This window comes from Pelobates fuscus, chromosome 8 (assembly GCF_036172605.1).
Source record: "Pelobates fuscus isolate aPelFus1 chromosome 8, aPelFus1.pri, whole genome shotgun sequence".
Taxonomy (NCBI): Eukaryota; Metazoa; Chordata; class Amphibia; order Anura; family Pelobatidae; genus Pelobates; species Pelobates fuscus.
In genome coordinates, this window is record NC_086324.1 from 92,055,310 (window position 1) to 92,077,456 (window position 22,147).

The 22,147-nt window shown below is 38.4% G+C and overlaps 1 protein-coding gene across 2 annotated transcripts in view; it reads right to left on the reverse strand.

Annotated features, from left to right (window-relative positions):
- Window positions 1-22,147, reverse strand: part of STAT1 (signal transducer and activator of transcription 1) — a 45,274-nt gene that overhangs the window by 18,251 nt on the left and 4,876 nt on the right. For both annotated transcript variants that reach the window (XM_063430163.1, XM_063430162.1), the window contains exons 3-15: window positions 19,459-19,603; window positions 16,636-16,734; window positions 14,939-15,028; window positions 14,032-14,110; window positions 12,719-12,810; window positions 11,550-11,701; window positions 9,922-10,080; window positions 8,313-8,405; window positions 7,856-7,915; window positions 4,489-4,518; window positions 3,563-3,656; window positions 2,861-2,902; window positions 1,999-2,082 (exon numbers count right to left, since the gene is read on the reverse strand). In XM_063430163.1, the coding sequence (XP_063286233.1) occupies window positions 1,999-2,082; window positions 2,861-2,902; window positions 3,563-3,656; window positions 4,489-4,518; window positions 7,856-7,915; window positions 8,313-8,405; window positions 9,922-10,080; window positions 11,550-11,701; window positions 12,719-12,810; window positions 14,032-14,110; window positions 14,939-15,028; window positions 16,636-16,734; window positions 19,459-19,603 (1,219 nt within the window). The remainder of the gene's footprint in view (window positions 1-1,998; window positions 2,083-2,860; window positions 2,903-3,562; window positions 3,657-4,488; window positions 4,519-7,855; window positions 7,916-8,312; window positions 8,406-9,921; window positions 10,081-11,549; window positions 11,702-12,718; window positions 12,811-14,031; window positions 14,111-14,938; window positions 15,029-16,635; window positions 16,735-19,458; window positions 19,604-22,147) is intronic.

Consider the following 22,147-nt stretch of genomic DNA (forward strand, 5'->3'; position numbering starts at 1 on the left):
TGAGAGGGCCAGGTCTTCGAATGTGAGGGGTGAGTTACCTCTGGCGGCGGCCATTACAGCCATCTTGTCCTGACGCTTTTGGAATTTGATAATCAAGTCCCTGGGTGCCGTCTGGGGAGCCGTAGGCGGTTTCGGGATTCTGAACAGGCCGTCCAATACAACCCCTTTGGCCTGCTTAGGCGGTAGTAGTGTGCCAATTAGACGCCGTATAAAGTGGGGAAGTTCAGACTCTGGGACCGTCTCTTTAATGCCTCTAACCTTTATGTTTTGGGCTCGGCGCGAGTCTTCCAGTGCCGCCATAGTCTGTTCCATCCTCAGGTGCTGTAGTTGTAGCGTTTGCACCTCCTGCTGGAGCGTGGACATTTGTCTCGTGTGGTTGCGACAGTCTTGCTCCACAGTACTCACACGATGTGTCAGGCCCTGAATATCTTTTTTCATTGCAGCCATATCGCCCTGTATGTTTCTGCGGAGCTCCGCCAACAGCTCCCTCATCTCGGCCTTAGTTACCGGGGCAGTGTCCGGCTTTGCCTGAGGCTGTGTCAGGGTGTGCATTGCCGGTGGGCATAACTCCTCAGGCTCAGAGAGACCTTCGTCGGTGTCTACAAAGTCATCCATGTAGGCGTCTAAGTCAGGCTCCGGAGCGCCACATGCTCGCCGCCATAGATCCCCTATGCTGGTGCCCGGCCGGGGCGGGTCAGGTTTTGGCTTTTTATGTTTCCTGCCCATTGTTGTGCCGCCTGTTGCAGTATGTGGACTAGGGTAGCTTTTTTGGGGGGTAAAAAATTCGAGTTTCGCTTGATTTGGGCCTGTAAATCTCGGAGCTCTCCAGAGATGCGACCAGTCCATTCGGCTGTTGGCTCCGCCCCCCATATATTTTATTTTTAACTGACTTTAATTGCAGGCATCTACGTGACATTTTAATGTGAGACATACATTCTGCAAGCTCGTTATCAATTGGTTCCCAGTGCTGGATTGTAATTTATCTCGTGAACAAAAATGTATAGGTCCACAACAAAGAATACTAAAAATAAAACTAAGTATAATTGTATATATGGGCAGCTGTACACCACAGACGAGTGACTAAGATACAAAGAGTAAAATATAAAAATAAAGTGCAAGCGCTCCTCGTAACACAATATGTCCATAAGGTAATAGTTCAGGAAAATATGTATTGGTATAGTAAAAAAAATGTGAAATATAAAGATTCATATAATATAGTATCTAAAAACACCCCTGCTCAAAATAAATAAAAACACTTCAACCACAGATACAGATCTAACCATCCAAGGTCCTAATGCATAATTGTAATTTACCTCTTTGTGTTATTAAGCTTTGTTAGCTGAACACCAAATAGCTGTACCCAGTTTCAATATAATTAATCTAGGCAAGTCCTAGGTTCTGAGATAGTGTTTCCCAACCCAAGGAACCACTAGCAGCCCAGGATTTAGATATTTTCACTTCTATTCCAATACGCATACAGAAAAAAACCTGAATCATTGATTTGCCATGAGGACAGGGTTGGGAACCACTGTTCTAACAGACATAAAAAGTCTTCATTTCTATTTCTGTGACCTAAGTACCTAGAAGTTACATGAATGTCCAAGTCACACGTGCAAAGGATCCTTTTTTATTTTTGGTAGTCATGACTTACACGTTTACATATGTTCTAGGTACCTCCTTCTGACCAAGACAATAAGTGGCAACACTAATAAGCGGTATATAATACTCAACAGAAAGATAAGCTAGTCTGGAGAAACATGTGTTGTACAACATAAAGAGACTTTATCTTATTTAAAACAAGTAGAACGTATTTGGTGAAAAGTAAAAAAGTCCATGCGTTGCTTGATTTGAGAGTGAATCTGAACACGTGTGAAGATAATTTCATGAGCAATACCACCTACATTTACTCAAAGAATGGATTTAGGAACTACATATATTAAAACACATTAAGTTTGTAATATTTTTTTTACCATGACTGTAAAAAGACAACAGACCTACCTCAAGGTCCACTGTAAAGCCTGGCTGGCAAAGCTGTGTCTCAAAACTGAGAGAATGAAGTTCTTCAGTAACAATGAGGGGACCCTAAAACCATAAAAATATATTAACATATTTATTATATTTAATCAATGATTTAGAAAGCAAAATAAAAAATGCAACCAGTTTCAAAGTTTATGGTCTTTCTGGATTTAAAACAACCAATAAGAAATATTGTGAAATATGTATATTCCTTAAAATGCAACAGCATCGCCCCTGCTAAAACTGCAGACATAATGGCATAATGGCTTGTTTGTTACCCAAATCCTTAACTCAATGAAAGTTCAAATACATTTATAAGGCGTGAATTTTTATGGATGTTAAGAACAATTAAAAAGGAGACAAAACAAAAAAAAGGTCACGGACGCCCAATGGCCTAGAAAGATGGTTTCAAACACAACCCTCGAGGGTTTGGGTTTAAGCATTTAAACAGATTTTAAGCATTTCAAAGTTCCATTTAAATGAGGAAACTGACACAACCTGGCCCGTAGGTTGCCTTGAGTACAGTTGGAAACTTCTCATCTAAAATAAAGTCGAATGCCAATCTGGTTCATTAGTGACAACAGTAAGAAGCCTTGGTAGATGGGTCTTTTAGAAGCACTACTTATCAATTTTAGACAGAAAGGCTTAGCTCACTTACAACACATATTTATTTTCATGCCATGAGAAGGACCAATTAATGTAGTGTTTGCTAATCATGCCTGATTATTACAGAGATACATTTGCTGAGACAGAACACATTAGTGTAGAGATGCTACCATGGAACCAGACAGTAACAAGAGGATACCATATGTTACTGTGTACACCTACACACTGCTCATTTTACCTCATTAGTTCTGCTTCCAGCATTCTTCTGCTCCTTTAGTTGCTAAAAGGAAAATTTACAAAGTCAGTCCGTACCTGGTTTAATGATCTCAAAGTAACAGGTTACAGCATCTAATTACCGAACACAACAATCTCCACTACCTCAAAACCGTGTATTCACTTTACTGTGGGACTGTGAGCCAAAATATATCTCAAGCAAAAAAGCTAAAGTGAAATACATAGTCAAAACATACATGTGTGCACTAAACATAAAGGAAGACTCCAACCACCATAATCACTTCAGTGTAATGTAGCTGTTATGGTACCTTGTGTGCCTACGCTCCCTTCCAAGGTAAGCAGTCAAACCATTTGCTAACAGTTTGACAACTTACCTGGGGTCCGCAGGACAATCCTGGTACTATAATCACTACAGAGATACATGCACTTGGCTGTTTATTCAAAGCTCATTGAGAAGTTTTTGCAAGGCCACTTGCCCTGAGCTCCAGGAAGCCAGGTTACTTCCCAGCTGTCAATAAAATAATTCAAGATATCAATAGGATATAAATGACAAAAGTGCTGATTTTGAAAGAAAACTTCACTTTTATAAAGTAAGAGAGGGGACAACCTGTTTGGCCTGTTCTTTAACCACGATCTTCTGCCTGAATATTCTGTATCCTATCAATAATTGCTGGTAACTGACTCATGATAATTTGTAGAAATTTACCAGATGTCGGAATTCGGCTGCTAAGCTGCCATTATTAGACTCCTCCATATTCATTACTTTCGTGTTGGTTCCCAAGATGTTAAACTTGCGAAATCTGTAAACATATAAATAAAATAAAACCAACACAAATTATATTTTCCAAACGCCAGCTTAGTGTGCTATATTTCAGGACTTATGCTTTGGGGGATCTATTTTATGTAATTTACATACACAAAAAAGATGAATGTAGGTGCCAAGTTTACAAGTATTTCTACTACTATAAATGTGCACCTTTGTTGGTACACACGCACATACATTCACACATATCCATTTTAATATAAAGAGCCACAATCACTGGTTTAGTTTCTAGACATTACAATTTAAGGTCAAATGTAAATATAGACACATTTCAGCATTACATTTACTTTTAAAGGTCAAAAATTCTTCTGAGCGTCTAGTTTATGAAAATGAGATATGACATTAAACAAAAAGAGGGAGAAATAAGGTATTCAGGATTGAGTTTGTGAAGTTTACAGTGTGTATTGTTGACAAGAATAGCCAAATTGGAATAAAAGTCTCCAAGTTGGCTAAAGCGCCTGCCATTAATACATCAGTTAGAAAATAATTATTGAAAAAATAAACCTAAGCCTATTACAGAGAACATTCCAAGCATCATAATCGCTACAGTAGTGGTTATAGTGCCAGGGTATTTGTCAAAGCATGCTAATACAGTTTTACAGATTACAGTGGGATGGAGTATGGGGCTCTAGTGGTTATGGTTCTTGGAATGTCCAACAATAATAAAGTGCCATAGTCCTGTTGGGACTAGGAGAAATGTGTGATGCACTCCATAGGTGATTTTTGAAGACACCTGCTTCACTAAACTTTATGTTACGTGTATCAAGAAATCCTCAGAGTACACAGATACGTACCAGAGATTCACTTACCCTTTTACAGTATTCTTTTCATTTACATCTCTAACAGAGGAAAAGCAAGGGAAAAAAATAAATAAATATTTAATTACACTGTTAAACAGGTGTATAATAGTGCTGGTATCGTACAATCTGTGCACAATTTCCTAGAGGTCCATTTTTCTAATATGTATATGACGGTCATTAACTGCTCTCATGTCTCACTCTCTAATGCTAAATATTACTCTGAAAACCTAGAATCAATATCAGATTCCTGGACTGAATCTGTCTTAGAGGAGAACTGTCACTTCTTTGGAAATTACGTGATTGAATAAAACATTGTAAATAACCTATAACCTATGTTCATATGATGTTCTGTTTTCTTTTAAAATGTATATTAAAAAGGGACGCTATACTCATCCACACCACTTAAACCCAATGAAGTGGTCTGGGTGCAGGGGCATGTCCATTTAATCGTGCAATGTAAAGCATTTTAGTTGTTCTTTTTTAGAAACTGCAACATGTTTACATTGCAGGGTTAAGTCCACTTCAAGTATATATTAAGGAAGAACCCATGGCAATAGATGTGCAAATGATTGCTACTAAAAACTTGCAGAATAATTGTAATTGGTTAACTCAAGACAAGGTGCTGCCGCAACTAAAGAAAGTTAATATAAACAAAGCTCCAGGGCCTGACGGTATCCATCCACGAGTACTTAAGGAACGAAGTGTAGAAATAAGTGAACCTCTGTTTTTAATCTTTCAAGATTCTTTTCTTTCAGGAAGTGTGTTCCGGAGGATTGGAGGAAGGCAGACGTGGTTCCTATATTCAAAAAGGGTTCAAAATCATTGCCTGGAAATTATAGACCTGTGAGCTTAACTTCTGTGGCTGGTAAAATATCTGAAAGGTTATTAAGGGATAATATTCAAGAATTCCTTGAGAAGAACATGGTTATCAGCAGAAATCAGCACGGTTTTATGAAGCACAGGTCATGTCAAACTAACTTGATTGCGTTCTACGAAGAAGTAAGTAGAAGTATAGATCAGGGTGTTGCAGTGCATGTGATCTATTTGGATTTTGCCAAGGCATTTGATACAGTTCCACACAATAGATTAGAGTTCAAACTCAAGGAAATCGGTCTAGATGAAAATGCTTGTTCTTGGGTAGAACATTGGCTTAAAAACAGAGTACAAAGAGTTGTCATTAATGGTAAATTTTCAAGCTGGACAGAGGTGGCAAGTGGTGTCCCTCAGGGGTCTGTTCTGGGACCCCTTCTATTTAACATGTTTATAAATGATCTTGAAGACAGCATTGAAAGTCATGTTTCAGTGTTTGCAGATGACACAAAACTTTGTAAAATAATACAATGTGAGCAAGATATTATTTTGCTGCAGAGGGATTTAGAAAGACTGGGGGACTGGGCACTCAAATGGCAGATGAAATTTAATGTTGAAAAATGCAAAGTTATGCACTTCGGCGTAAAGAATACACAAGCAACGTATACCCTTAATGGAAGCTAATTAGGGATAAAAACACACGAAAAGGACTTGGGAATTGTTATAGACAACAAACTATGCAACAATGTGCAATGTCAATCAGCAGTGGCCAAGGCCAGTAAGGTATTGTCATGCATGAAAAAGGGCATCATTCTCGGGACGAGAATATCATTTTGCCTCTTTATAAATCACTGGTTACGCCACATATTGAATGTGCTGTGCAATTTTAGGCACCTGTTCTAAAGAAGGATATTATGGCACTAGAAAAAGTGCAGAGGCGGGCTACAAAATTAATAAAAGGAATGGAGCATATCAGCTATGAAGTAAGGTTAACAAATTTAAACCTATTTAGTTTAGAAAAACGTTGCCTGAGAGGGGATATGATAACATTATACAAATATATTCGGGGCCAATACAATCCATTGTGTGGAAATCTATTCACAAACCGGACTTTACATAGGACACGAGGCCATGCGTTTATACTGGAAGAAAGAAAATTTCGTCTAAGGCAAAGGAAAGGTTTTTTTTACTGTTAGAACAATCAGGATGTGGAATTCTCTGCCTGAAGAAGTGGTTTTATCAGAGTCCATACAGATGTTCAAACAGCTACCAGATGCATACTTGCAAAAACAGAATATTCAAGGATATAATCTTCCAATGTAGGGTAATAACTGCTTGATCCAAGGATAAATCTGACTGCCATTCTGGGGTCAAGAAGGAAATTTTTTCCTAGCTTGTTGCAAAATTGTGCTTCAAACTGGGGTTATTTTTGCCTTCTTTTGGATCAACAGCAAAAAACAAATGTGAGGAAGGCTGAACTTGATGGACGCAAGTCTCTTTTCAGCTATGTAACTATGTAATAAGTGGTTGTCATAGTGAATATGCAGGAGCCAATAGGAAAGTATTCAATCAAATTCTTTCCCATAGGGAAACTTGAAAGCACATGAGGTCCCTAAAGCTCATCAATGAGGAGCATTGGATTGGACCAGCATGGAGAAGACCACAATGACGTTGAGGGAGGTGGAACGGTGAGTAGCAACGAGGGAGTATTGACTTTGGAGAAAAGTGAGGAAAAATATTTATTTTATTCATTTTTTAAAGCAAACAGGGTGGGGCGGAAACACCTGTATTTAACTCAGAACAGGGGCATTATAGTGTTTGTATTCCCAACGCTGTACATCATAATCCAGTTTAGTCCAGGCACTGCCAGGGCATACAATGCAAATGAGGAGGAGAAGGGATGCATTATTTTGGTTTCTACTCTTCCACCATGTTCTAAAGGTGGAAAAAGGCAAAATTAATGTCAGTGACAGACAGGGAGTCAAGACGGAAGTGTAAAGTTCCAGGTTAAAAAAAAAGGTGACTTCTACATATTATTTTATTTTTCAGAGTTCAAAACAAAAACACATCTGTTAAATATAGGGAATAAGTAAAGATAATATTAAAGGCCTGGGAAGATTGGAGTTCCCAATCTGTGTGCTGAATCACCAGGAAAAGAACAAATAACATAAGTTTAGCATACATACATACTAAAAGAAGAAATTGATTGAGGACTCTGCTCTCGTTAGCCTAAATGTGGCAATGTTTTCTAATGATGAAGGAGAGGAATGGTGAAATTACATAGAATTACATTGACAGGTCTCCTCTTCCCCAGGTTAACGGAGTTCTTGGCGCAGTGTTGGGATGTTTGCTATGATCCACTGCTGATTTCTGGACGTGAGCTAAAGGGCCATAAAAAGACTACATTCCCTAAACATATAATACCGAGCGTGTGGACCCGCTAAACCATTTAGACCAAAAATAGGATTGCACACCAGTGAAAGATTTCTGATTAAGATTTAACATAATTTACCATGAACTTGTACTAAACAACATAAAACCATTTACTAAGCAGAGTAATACTTACTTATCAAATAAGGCTTTCACTTTTAACTGATAATTCAACTCCTGTAGTTTCACCAACAGCCTGAAAAAAAATTGATTGAGTAAATAATTTATCAACTACAGTTCATTGCTTTATCTTATCATCATCACCCCATCCAGTCATGAAACATTTAGTTACTAAACCTATGAACAGATTTATAGAATGGTGTCAGAGATATGAACCAATCATACATGCTTGAAATCCAGTCTGCCTAAAACACATGTATGTAATTAGCTGGTGATGCTAGATATCCAGTGAGACTCCTTGGGCAATATGAATAAATTGCAGTTATGAGGAAATGTTCTAAATGTACAGCAATCAGCAGAAATATTCCTTTAGTTTTCATGTCGATTACTGTATGGTTAGCGCTCAGGTTTAGGTATCCAGATTTCTATTTATATAGAAGGGTCAGTGTGTCACAAATGAGTATAAACATTACCTGAGTTTCACAGTAAACTGGACCCCTGTCTTCAAAACGAGTGGTCGCTGAGGGTGAGTTGGCATACATGGCTGTCTTTCCACTACAAAGGAACTACAGAGAAAACCAAAGGATTTCTTTACATATAATGTTTAACAACGTATAATAAACTGTAAGAGTTAGAAAACTTCAACAAATCTGACCACTGGAAAAACCCTCAACCTGAGGGACCGTTTCTGAGCTGTGGTACATTCACCAAAAATCAACAAGGTTGCAGAATAATAGTCAGAAATAGGTATACAGGTAAATCATATTCAACAAGCAGCTATCAGACCATCACATTTGGAGAAATAGCTGCATATTTTAAATAATTGTACTGTATAATAGCTAGAGCAGGTGTAAATAATTAGCTAAATTCACCACACTATGTGTAAAATAACTTGGTCAAACAAGTTGAAATGACCGGAGCAGGCATTCAGAGCATTTATGTTGGAATATCCCAAAAATAACTAAATAATAATACATAATTGTTGAATAAATCTGCATAAAACAGAATAAGACATAAAAAGATAGCAACCCCTGCATCAGCTCTTACTGTAAAACAATAAGATCCCTTAGCTGGTAGGATGCAATCCTCTCAGCCCCTGGGTCTTCATCCAATTCCCAGATCAGGGGGCAAGCATATATGTCCAAAGAGGGGGGATAACCAGAACTTTACCAGAGCATAAGCAACCCCAGGTCAGTAGATTGTCCGCTTCTCCCGCCCGCAGTGTTTTAAGATTCACAGCCAAAAGGACCTGAGCTAAGATTATGTTTGGACAAAGTCCCACCAAGAGGGTTCAGCAATGTCTGGATGTTGGGTTGCTTCAGCCAAAGATCGTAGGATTAATAAATGAAGGCTATTAAGCCATCAAAAGCTTGATATTAATGAAGAGTTCCTGCTAAACACATCCAGACACCCTGACAGTCAGAACCATAGCCCTCTGAGCAGGATTTTAACTGGAATATAAATCCCATCCCTTGTTCTCCTGAATCATCATGGAGATAAAAGGAGTATGTGGGAACACCATGGCTAAATGAGATAGGAGAAGTTAGAAGTTAACTGGAAATTAGAAGTTAACTGGAAAAATCTTATCTTCCCAAGTAATCTCAATTTCTAAATATATGTCTGGGGCTAAGCGAGCAAGAAGCTTAAAACACAAATAATAATAATAATAATATTAATAATAAAAAGGAGGATGACATTTGGCAAGTAGAACTGTTTAAACAATGAATTACAATCAGATCCACAGAGGCCAAGTGGTTAGCCTTACTGCCTATAGACTGGCATGATACATCAAGATGGGCTTTAATATGCTTGAAAATGTGTTTATTTATTCCCTATCTTGATCCATTATTCTATAAGAGCTTTAACATTATAAATATTTTTGGTGTGAGATGGAAAGAGCATCACTGCAGTTTAAAAAAAATATATATATATATATTTTATTTACACCTACCTCAGTAGCATACAATGTTGTGAGCCTAAACCTGTAAATACATTTTACTTAGTCTTTCGTACATTGAAGCTGGCATAGCTATATAACAATCTCCTAGCACTGCTGCTATTACTTCCTACACAATAGATCACCTTTCTATGAGCTGCTTGAAAAGACTCTGTGTCCTATCCTGAAGGGCTTGTTTGTTGTTTGAAATTGGATCATGTTCATACGTCAGCTTCTGTTCCAATTCCTCGAGTTTCTTCAGCTGTTGTCGGACCTGCTGTAGACTTGTGGCAATGTATGTAAACCTGTAAAAACAGCATCTGTTTTAAGATGTAAGCTTTACCTCGTAGTGAAGCGTTCCGTATCGTGTCAACTCAGAAAAGTGCATTCTCGTATGAAAGAAATTGTAAAGAAATACTGCAAGCACAATACCTACTACAGTTATAGTGCCGGGAGTGCCCCGTCTTTGTAAGGAGTCAAACCAGTTTTGAATGGTTTGACTTTTGACTTGGGGTCCACTAGTGTGCTGTAGTGGTTATGGTGCTTAATGTGTTGCTTTAAGGTAAGTTTGTTTTTAAAAGACATACAGACAGCGGCATACAGTTGTGGAGGTTAGTAGCCCTGGGGAATTCAGTGGTGTCATTAAATCTTTGACAAAACTATACAATACAGATACAAGGCCAGTAATGCAACGTTCCTCCCTGGGACGAGGGGAGGAACGCAATCAAACGCACCTGAAACCATTTACTACATGGAAGGACCTATAAATAGCGGACTGATGGCCAAACTTTTATCATACTGGAATGAGGAAGCCGTTCTTGGCTAACATTGTTATTATACTTAAATTTTGGTAGATTATATTTTTTTAATGTTATTATAAAATATATCATTTTAACTACCGTTTTGGCCATCAAATTCCTGAGCTGTTCCAAAAAGGGAGTGTGGTACTTATCCACACGGTGCCTATACACTGAGTCAATCCATAGGCTCTTGCTTTGTCAGTATTCGACTTATCTAGAGTGTAATTTTTCAGTTCATGTAATATTGGACTATTATATTCTTTTTTTTTTAGATATTGGGAAACTCCACAAATACATGAAAAAGGGAAAGGTCACCTGCAAGGACCCACTAAGCCTTGATTCCCAGAGCTAGGATGTAGCTCTGGAATATGTGAGTGTTCCATTGTCATTTATTCATTTTATATATATTTTCAGTAGTATTGCACTATTGTGCTAGTTTTTGTTTTAAAGGTACACATATTACAGATGCACATATAACACACAAGTAAAGCAAAGTTAAGTGTACAATAAATTTTATTGCACAGAGTGTTTCACTAGTTTTATAAGCTCTCCACTATTTCTCTGGTTTTGTGTTATGAAATCTTGTTTAAGATAACATTTCTTACATAAAGTTTGAATTTAGGTGGGTGGGAGAAATACAACGAGGATACAACAAACATGTTTAAGAGGAGAAGATATGTCATTCATACAATAGCCAGAAGAAGTTTGGTATTTAATGTTTACTCACTTCATGCAAAGGGTCAAGGCATACGTTTTCGGTAGTAGATCAGTTGGAGAATTCTAAATGCTTTATTAACACTTATGGTCTTTGAAGTTGGATGGTCATAAGCTGTATCTCTAGGCCCAAACAACATCACATTTTAACCTCCTCTCACTCATCATTATCCAGGTGGCAAGCCATGTATCACCACATATCCCCAGCCAGAGAGGGAATTACAGCATCCAAACCCACTTCCGAATGTGGTAAAGCTTACCAGTTCTGTAGTTGGTCTAGACACGCATTGGGGGGACCACCAATACACGCTATCTGTTGTCTGCGCTTCCAATCGACCAGCTCCTCAGTAATGAGAACTTTTTGAGTGTGCTCTACTGCATTTAAGAGTTCTGCCACTTGTTGGACAATAGCCTATAGGAAATAAAATGAATTAGCTCACAAGTTATTCACTTCAGTTGTTAAAGTTATTATTATTTTTTTTTACATTTTCCAATAACTACGGCATTTAGTCTTTAACCCCTTAAGGACACATGACATGTGTGACATGTCATGATTCCCGTTTATACCAGAAGTTTGGTCCTTAAGGGGTTAAACAATAAGTTCAGGTGTGCCGATTAAAACATTTGGTTTAAATTATGCCAAAGTCAGTGAACAAGCAAGGTTTAATTTCCTCCCACCCTCTCATGCCATAGTTCACATCAGATTAAAAGCACATTTATGAATTAACAGGTCTGATTATTCTTAAAACTAATGATAAATATTGGTATAATTTTAATTTATTGCATATATTTAAATATTTGAATGTTACTTGCTTGCCAACGCACTAAAATAGCCTAATTAGACAACTAGCTCAAGTCGAATATTCCTTCATGCCTGCACATCACTAAAAATGCATAGAGAGACAGCCACGCTTGAGTAACAAAACACAGCAGCAGGAACTGAACAGGGAAGTTAACATTTTACTCCAAAACAGCCAAAATGGAAAAATCTCCCTAAATCAGTATGTGACTCTCTGGTAAATTATAGGGTTGGGGGCATGTTATATCCTCGCTGCCTCCATCAACAGGTGGTTTGTGTGGTCTGCACTGTAAAGGAGTAGTAACAGCAAGAAGCAGCAACAGACACAGCTGTCTCACTAGCTGGCCATACAACCGAGACCTTAGGGCTAGCAACCGAATAATACCAAAAAATCACATGCAGAGTTTTTCAGAAGCCCACTCGGGCTCCAGACAAGGTCACTACCACTAATGACACACCTGCTCAGAGACAACTCAGTTGGTGACATAAGGCCACTGTGAGTGACATTTTATAGTATAGTCACACTCTTTGCATATACAGAGTTATGTCAGTAATGCATTTAGTCTAGGAGTTCACTTAAAATGAGCAGGGGATAATAAGGTAGGAATAGATAAATAAAAAGAGATGTACCTTTCTTTTTACACCCACTGAGAAGTACATATTCCTTAATATGATTTTTTCTTGCTTTAGTTCATTTTGCGCAAGACAGTTGTGTTCGTTCTCTGTAAAGTAAAGCATGGAATAAATTACCTGTACTGACTTGTTTTGTATACAGTTACACAGACTGAAATTGTTTTATTAAATTAAAAACAAGGCAAGCATTATGTTGATACTACCACCTAGTGGACACAGATATAATTACAAAGCCACATATTTGCCTAGCTATGATAAAATGAAGGGCTAGTTAACTCCTTCCTGCTATTGCTGTCCGAACTACAAATCTGATAATGCTTAGTCATCCTTTGCTGGTTAAAAGATGGATGAGAGTTATGTCAATTGTAATTAATGACCAAGTGTGACTGATGGGTGGGTATGTAGGGCAACATAAATATGGTATAAATGTCCACCTCAAACACACAAGTTAATTTACCATGAGAGGTGAGTAGAATATTGAATGATAAAAAACGTAGTAACTTAGTTCAAAGACAGCTCACTAGGGGAAAGAGGGAGGGAAAAAAATAAATAAACGCACCTCCAATGCAACTTTGTTTTTTGCCATTTTAACCTCATTTTCATATTTACGGAATAGACGTACATGGCTGCCTTTTTTTTTTTTACTGGCGTTAATAAATCTTTAGTTATAGAAATGGAATAGATAATGACGTGTTAAGGATTAAACCCAATATCTAGCCAATAAAAAAAATACAATGCTTCCTTGGAATTTCTCGAGACTCAACCGTCAGTCTCGTGGTTTAATATGTCTCAAGAACCCTTCAAAGGCATTTTCTCCCGAAATACACAATACATTGTATGTATCCTCTCCCTCACATATCTATATATACACACACACACACATACATATATACCTCTAATGTAGGGGTGCCCAAAATGGAGATCCTCAGATGTCTTAAAACTACAGATTCCATGATGCTTTACCATTGTAAATGCATTCTGAAGGCATGCAAAGCATCAAGGGAGTTTTTCTACAAATTCTGGGAATCTACATTTTGGGCACCCCTGCTATAATATATCCACTCAGTTAAAAGATCTCCCCATATGTTTTGGAAGAATGCTAGAATTTGTGCTAACTCATTAAGTGACTTACCTTGGTGGTACTAGAGTGGCAATGCTTACATTTGTAACCTGGCACCTTCCATATCTAAAGTGGGCTCAAGGAAACGCATGGCACCATAACCACTGCAGCTGGCTGTAATGATTATAGTGCTTGGAGCGTTCTTTTAATTTTGTCATTTTTACTGATGCACATTTGAAAGGATTCTCACCTCTGCTTTGCACAGTTTTGAATTTGAAGTCATATTCATCCTGTAGGTCTTCTAGACTCTTAACATCCTGCTCCACTTCCTGCGGGAAAATCAATCTGTACATTGAATTGTGTGGAATGAAACGCAATCTCTGGTTATGTTCTATGGATACAATATTAGCTTGAGCTTAATGCTAAACCCCATTATTAAATATTATCCTAAAGGGACATTCAAGGCAGTATACTTGCCTGCATGCAGAATGGTAGTAAGCATTGAACAAACCAGCCTCCAATAGTTTTTGCAAGGCAGTAAAATGTGTAAAAAAGTTATATTTAAATTAACTTTGGCCCTGCCTCTCAGGCATCACTTTTATTGTATCTAAGGCTGTATTGCGTGTACCCAGTAAAGTGTTACTTTATGGTAATTCAAACAGGGTTATTCAATAAAGTGTGAATTGTAGGAAATTCAAAGGGAGTTTCAAAATGAAGGCAAACTAGAGCCATAGCTGACTTGGAGAATGTTTCTAGTTTGCCTACGTTGGCCTTAACATTTGAAATTCACTTTTAAATCCTGCAGTTGTTCACTGAAATGAGAATTGTCTGGAATTCAAAGTGAATTTCACATTTAAGGCCAAAAATAGCCAAACTGAAAAGAGAGCTGGCTTGGAGTTTTGAATTTGAATATTGAATCCAAAATTGAAATTTACTTTGAGTTAGACTTGAATTACTGACAATTCATACATTTAAGAATGCTTTGCATTTCATTTAACAGAGTATAAGCACGTGAGTGTGTGTCCTTTAACATTTAAGTATTTGGGCACCACTGGTTAGAAAAGGAACTTTAATTGCTTAGTTTTAAAAGCCATTTGATTAGTCGTATAAAACAGGTTGGTCACTTTAAGACCACAGATACAATTTAAATATCTTACAAGGGCTCGGTTCTTCACATCTGTTACTTTTTTGTCCAATTCCTTCTGTTTGTCCAACATCACGGTTGTTTGGGTGCTGCCCACTTGATTCTGTTGAGGAATTATATGCAGGTTATCACACAAGACAATTATTCAACAAAGTCTATCAAGAATCAAACATTAAAACTTTATTAAATCACATGTTAAAACATACATGACCACTCATAGTCAAACAATACAAACAGTCTGATTTACTGTCAGAAAGAAAGACACCAAGACTCCGACTCAGACGCCATCAGACCATGCATACTGAGGACTAAGGTTTTCATTAATATTAAAGTCAAAAGCTCACATTTTTTTATGGAAGTTATACAACATATCAGCAGAACATCAAGAAATTGCTTGTTCTGAAAAAACAGCTGTTAAAGCTAAACTCATAAAGGCCAAAATAAATAGTGATGCATTGAGACATCTTTCCACCATATAAATACTCATGGGCCACTGAACATTCCTTAAAATTAGAAAAGTACCCAAAATTTTGCTAATAATTACTATCTGCAGTTGCACACATTAAAATTTTTTTTTTCCAAATCATAATATCTTATCAAGCATACAAACCTGCCTGGGGCCATCTAGTCTTTCACACAAATGACTACATAAATATTACGTGATATTAAAGATATCTTCGTCACTCTGTTGTGCTTCCCAACAGTTTTGTGTTTTTTTGGTATGTGCTGTAGCCTGCCTATGTCTCCATTTTGGAGTTATTCTATGTGGGTCTGTGACGACTTTACTGTCAGCACTGGAACAGCATATTATTTTTACCTAACTTAGTAAGTTCAGTATCCTGGAATCTATTCATTCATTCTGTCAATAAAGGACAAAAGATTAACCAGGTCTGAGCCTTGGGATTGTTTGAGTAAAACTGACCTTACTCTTTCTTTCCAGAAAGTTGCTTATCACAATAATAAGTCAGAATATTACCTATGACCCCACAGGGGTTAACGGGGCCCAAAGGGGTCTGCACATGGTCCACTGTTACCAATAGTAATGTAAAAGGGGACTTGTCATGCCCCAAGAGCATACATACTATCTACACATTGTGCTAGCAAATGAATACATTAGGAGAAAAGACTAATTTAATAAAGCCTTTTCACGCAACTGTTAGTCAGTGCCGAGGCATTAACTGACAAGGGAGAGCAGAAAATACCTCCCACAGGAGGTCCTCATGCTTTATGCATAGCAACTACAGTACATGCGCTGTGGTTGCTATGGAAATTCTCTAATTGGCACTTCAAGCACTTGCTAGAGAGTATAGGAATGGAGTGACATGACATCGCTTTGTTCAGATGCCGGCACTCTGGCAACAAAGCCAACTGCCGACGTTACTGAGGAGGGTCGCCCTACTTGGGGAAACGGTCCCAAGCAAGACAAATTAAGGAAGATAACAGGTGGAGCAGAGGAGAAGCAGAGGACGGCTTGGAGATGGGTGTTACATGAAGAGTAACTCCCACGAAGTGGCGCTGGAACAGAGGAAAGGTGTATAAATCAATATTTTACACGGAATACATCATGTATCTTTGTGATATATGGTGTATTCATTGCATATGGAAGCGATTTCGTGTAAGTTTATTTTTTCACAACAGATTCATCAATTGAATTCAAATTGCAAGCAGGGAAACCCAAAATATGCCAATTTGATATTTTCTGGAACAAACCTGGGTGTGTAACTGTGCATTAGCTAATATTTTACTTTCTTCTCTTAAACAGTTGTTTATAATCATGGCCATTTGCACAGGATCCTCCTGGAAGTGGTCCTACACAAAAACAAGATATAAAGCATTACTAAATGAAAAGTGCAAACGGCACTAAAATTAAACACTGCAATATCAAAAAATGTACAACAAATAATGTGTATAGTGTTCTCTTATCACAAATAACAGCAGTCCACCTAAATGGAGTTCCCACACCTAGTGAATAACAAGCAGATAAATAGAAACAAATGGTGAGCCGCGCTCAGTAATTAAAAAGGATTATACATACAATCAACGGAGGATAATTGTGAGTGGAATACTTACCTGTATAAAATTTTCATTTTATATTTTGACTAGGCCATTGGTTTTCCTATCTGTGCTTCCCTCCACATATATTACTGACTGCTGCTCAAGATATCTGACATCATATCCTTGGACGGGGATTGTTCCGTCCTGGTGTGCAATATTAGAGCTAATTGAAGCTCTGGAAAGTTTGAATGTTCTATTGGCACTGTCTTCATATATCTACTGCATTTCTTACAGTATTATACTATTGTACTTTTCTTTGTTAAAGATACGTCTCACAATTATCCTCCTCCGTTGATTGTATGTATAATCCTTTTTATTTACTAAGCGCGGCTCACCATTTGTTTGTATTGTTATTATTATTATTGCCATTTATATAGCGCCAACAGATTTCGTAGCACTTTACAATATTATAAGAGGGGGGATGTAACTATAAATAGGACAATTACAAGAAAACTTACAGGAACAAACGGGCTTACAGTCCATAGGAGATGAGGTATAAGACACGTTAGGACAGGAAATATCAAATAGGGTGGGAGTGAAGCAGAGCTGGAGGAGAGAGTAAAGCACTGTCCCATAGGAGGAAGCAGGAGAAAGGTATGTAAGGTAGAGGTTACTCTGGGAGGCCATAAGCTTTCCTAAAGAGATGGGTTTTAAGGCACTTCTTAAAGGATTGAAGACTAGAGGACAGTCTGATAGGGGTAGGTAGGCTATTCCATAGGAAAGAAGCCGCCCGCGAGAAGTACTGCAAGCATGAGTTGGCCGTATTTTGTAAATATCAAAAAATGTGTCTAAGATGAGAAAGGTTAAAAGAACATAAAACTATAGGGTCAGGAACACAAACATGTTTTTCTGACCATATAGTGTTAAAAACACCATATGTACACTGTTAACCATTAAGTGTTCTCACTTGTTTTATATACTTCTACTTTAACGATATAATTGTTCAAGCTAGTTAAAATTATAAAAATGTGTAAACTCTCATGCCACTGCCTAACGTATGTCAATATTGTCTCACGCTGTTGTGGCGTTTGTTCATATCTTGTACCCACCTGCACAACACAAAATAAAGAATTTAAAAAAAAAAAACACCATCTAGCGCCCATTGGCCTCGCCAAATATAGTAAACTCTTACCTTTATTCCAGTCTACTGCTGCTGGTTCTGCCCCTGATTTGCCTCCTTGGCTGACATCATTAGAAGTGGTGATCTGAGACAATCACATTTCACATAGGAAAGCATTAGACTGACTGAGATTGTAAAGGAGGCAGATGAGGGGCAGAGCCAGTATAAGCCAACACAGTCCTCGCCAACCAGCATCTCCTCATAGAAATGCATTGAATCAAGGCATCTCTATAAGGAAAGTTCAGCGTCTCCTTGCAGAGGATGGAGACACCGAATGCCTCAGGAAGCCCCTCTAGCAGCCATCTGAGGAGTGGCCAGTGAAGGCATCCCTAGTCAGTAATGTAAACACTGCATTTTCTCTGAAAACACAGTGTTTACTACAAAAAAACAGAAGGAAAGATTATACTCACCAGAACAAATAAGCTGTAGTTGTTCTGGTGACTATAGTGTCCCTTTAAGGAACAATGCTCTCACAACAAATTAATTAAATACACTTCAGTTTATTTAACACTAGCACTATTTGATTTGTCTCACATTTTAGAATTCGTGTAATACCCACCAATATTGGGGTACTGTGCAGTAGTAGTGGGCTTAACACGATATGGCCATTTGGTGGAACTGAATCCCCATATTTGTTTGCTGAGATTTGAAGTAGTCTTATAGAATTTAGAAATATATTTTATAGATGCGCTATTCCTTAATCTGTATTATGTATACATTTTGGTCACTACAGCAGCACCATGCCTGCAAGATACATGTTCTGGGAGCGCCCCCCAATTTACTTTTGTTTTTACTATAAGATATGAGAGAGAGAGACTCTTGTTAAATGTTATGTGACTCACCTAAGATTATTCACTAAATTACCAGTTGTTCAGAAATCAAAGCGAATTTCAACTTTTACCCAGGAATAGCCAAACTGAAAACTTAGAAGTGAGAATTCAAGGTGAATTCAACTTTTTAAATTCACTTTGAAATCACCTTGAATTCTCAATTTAGTGAATATCATTGTTGGGGTAAGTTTCAAAAATTCAACTATTTTGCCTACAATTTGAAATCCACTTTACATTCACTCTGAAATATTCATACTTTAGTAAATAATCCTGTGTGACGCCACCACAGAACTAAGCTTGAATCTTAAAAACAAAAAAGTGTATTTTAACCTGAGACAGCTTTACAATAAGCGCTGAACCTACAGGAATGCCACATAATGTCAGGTCTTGTTTAAAAACTGAGGTCATTGTTTTCTTGTCTATCAATGTGACTCTCTAGACATAACTTGGATCTTAAACCAAATACCTAATTGTTTATCACTCTTTAACATTTTTTTTATCAGAGAAAAAGAGAAAATTAATCCATACCTGCAAATTGCGTTTGCTCTTCCGGATATTGTGCTGCAGCAAGAAGTTGCTTTCCAGGGCAAATCTGCTATACTGGTCGTCCAGCTGAGACAGCAGCCCGTGCAACAATATGGTGGCCAACGAAACATTGTTTGAAGCATGGTCCCTGTCATGAAATGTGATGGTTATAATATAAGGAGATCTCAAACAAATATCAAAAAGTAGACAGCCAGGAAATGTATTAATTTCTACATATATTTTCAGATTTTGGTAACATATGGCACAATTATAAATTATTGTAACACTTTTTAATTTGCTGATACTCAGGCGTGTATCACATTGGAATGAAATCGGAATTGCTTAGCTACATGGACAACAGAAGCCCCTTCCAGTAAATTCTGGTTACAGGAGAGTTGACAACTGGTGCCCAGCAGACCCACAGGTAAGTTGTCAGACCTTTCTCAAACAGCGACTTACCCTGGAAGGGCTTTAGGGCACTCCAAGCACCATTCTGGTACCCGGAATGTTCCTTTAGGGGAAGCAAAAAGCTTTTCCATGCAAAAACAATTGGGGTTCCTGGATTTGCTTAGAGGTTAGTCATTCCCCAATTCAAGATGACATTGCTATGAAATTAAGAGATTGTGGGGGAAAATCGTGTGTAAGAGGTCTCCATTTCAAGTGTTACCAGCCTGGCCTGCCATTTTTTTTAGACAGGTGTACCCCACATCAGGGCTTGCTCACTTTGCTCAAAGTTTCCAATTTTGGTGCAAAGATTCTTTGGGTGCCATCTTTCCTGCTTATGCATAAATAAAATAAAATAAACCCTTCTCTCTTAATAGGTCATGGAACTGATAAAATGCAGACAAATACATAAAAGAAAAGAGACAATAACTTTTGCATATGATAATATGTCTATGACGAATAGCTAAAAAACAGCCACATAAAAAATAGAGTCCAGACCTTATTTGGATGCTCGGCGTCCCGAGTCAGCAAAGATGTATAATGCTGAAAAAAATATGTCAAATAACAGTCCTCTTTGTAATCCAGATGATGGCTGATATCAATGGGAGTCAGACCTCTCCAGACGCGTTTCTCCGCTTTTTCAATGGATCTAAATTAAACCATTTTCGAGCAGTTTAACAAAAAACTGAATGTTTCAGGAACCTTAAGCTCAGCCCCTCTGCTCTGTGGAGTCTTGCAATTGGGTGCCTTGTAGGTCCCTTTGAAATTAGAAGGAGAGAGTCGCATGGTGGCAGAGCTCTCCAAATGATTCATGGAATTTAGTATTAGCCGACTTTTGGGTGATTTTCTCGAAGGAAATAGTTCCGTTCCAGCTGATAGTTACTCTGTCACAACTAGGACCGACTCTTCATTCTTTAAAGGACCACTCTAGGCACCCAGACCACTTCAGCTTAATGAAGTGGTCTGGGTGCCAGGTCCAGCTAGCTTTTACCCTTTTTTTTTATAAACATAGCAGTTTCAGAGAAACTGCTATGTTTATTCTGAGGGTTAAGCCAGCCTCCAGAGCCTCTAGTGGCTGTCTCACTGACAGCCGCTAGAGGCGCTTGCGTGCTTCTCACTGTGAAAATCACAGTGAGAGCACGCAAGCGTCCATAGGAAAGCATTATGAATGCTTTCCTATGCGACCGGCTGAATGCGAGCGCGGCTCCTGCCGCGCATGCGCATTCAGCCGATGACGTCGCGAGGAAGAAGAGGAGGAGGAGTAGAGCTCCCCGCCCGGCGCTGGAGAAAGAGGTAAGTTTAACCCCTTCCTCCCCCCAGAGCCCGGCGGGAGTGGGTCCCTGAGAGTGGGGGCACCCTCAGGGCACTCTAGTGCCAGGAAAACGAGTATGTTTTCCTGGCACTAGAGTGGTCCTTTAATCCTGTGTTACCTAAAGCGGCCTGCTGGGCGGCTTGGAATGGCGGAAGCAGCATATTCCTTGTTCTGAGGTGTCCATGCTTGTATCTGGGCTCTGTTCCCCCATCACTGGTTCGGTGGGGGTAGATTCTACCTATACTGATCGATTCAGCCTCTCACATGGCACAGCACTTACCTGACAGTCCCAATATGGCCGCCATGCAAGACCATGCCATGTGGATTATTGACAATTTGCCATTACTTTATCTCAGTCTGAATAAGGAAAGGGTTGTCAAAACTCATTCAGCCATTAAAGGATAAATGGAAGTTTCTCATTAGAACCATATTAACTAGAGCATGATAGCAAGTTAATAAGATGTTGACATTTTAGGGGGGACTGCAGCATAATCCAAAGAAGAACAATTTGAGGCTGGTCAGGCTTCAGAGTCAAAGAAGTGAGGAGAAAATGTTTGATTCATAGATATGTAAAAAAAAAGTTCTTTCCCGGGCAAATTGTATTGAGAAACGCGATACGGAAAACAAGCAAGACTCTCTACATGAAGTAAACCACCCATGGTCATAAGGTCAACTTTCAGCCAGGCACGGAGACCCAGGTAATCCAAGTATGCAAAAAAAAAAAGTAGGAACCAAAGCAGATTGGTCTATGATGTTGCAGAGTAGTACACAATAGTTATGAAATAGTGTAGGAGTGAACATTTTGCAGACGACATCCTACTGGCACTGCAATATCCTCCCCAGCTATTATGTCCTTCCTAATTGCCTACCTATGGTAAAATTTCCTACTACAAAAAAAAAGTTACAAAGACAAAGGTTCTTCCATTGGGGCACAAT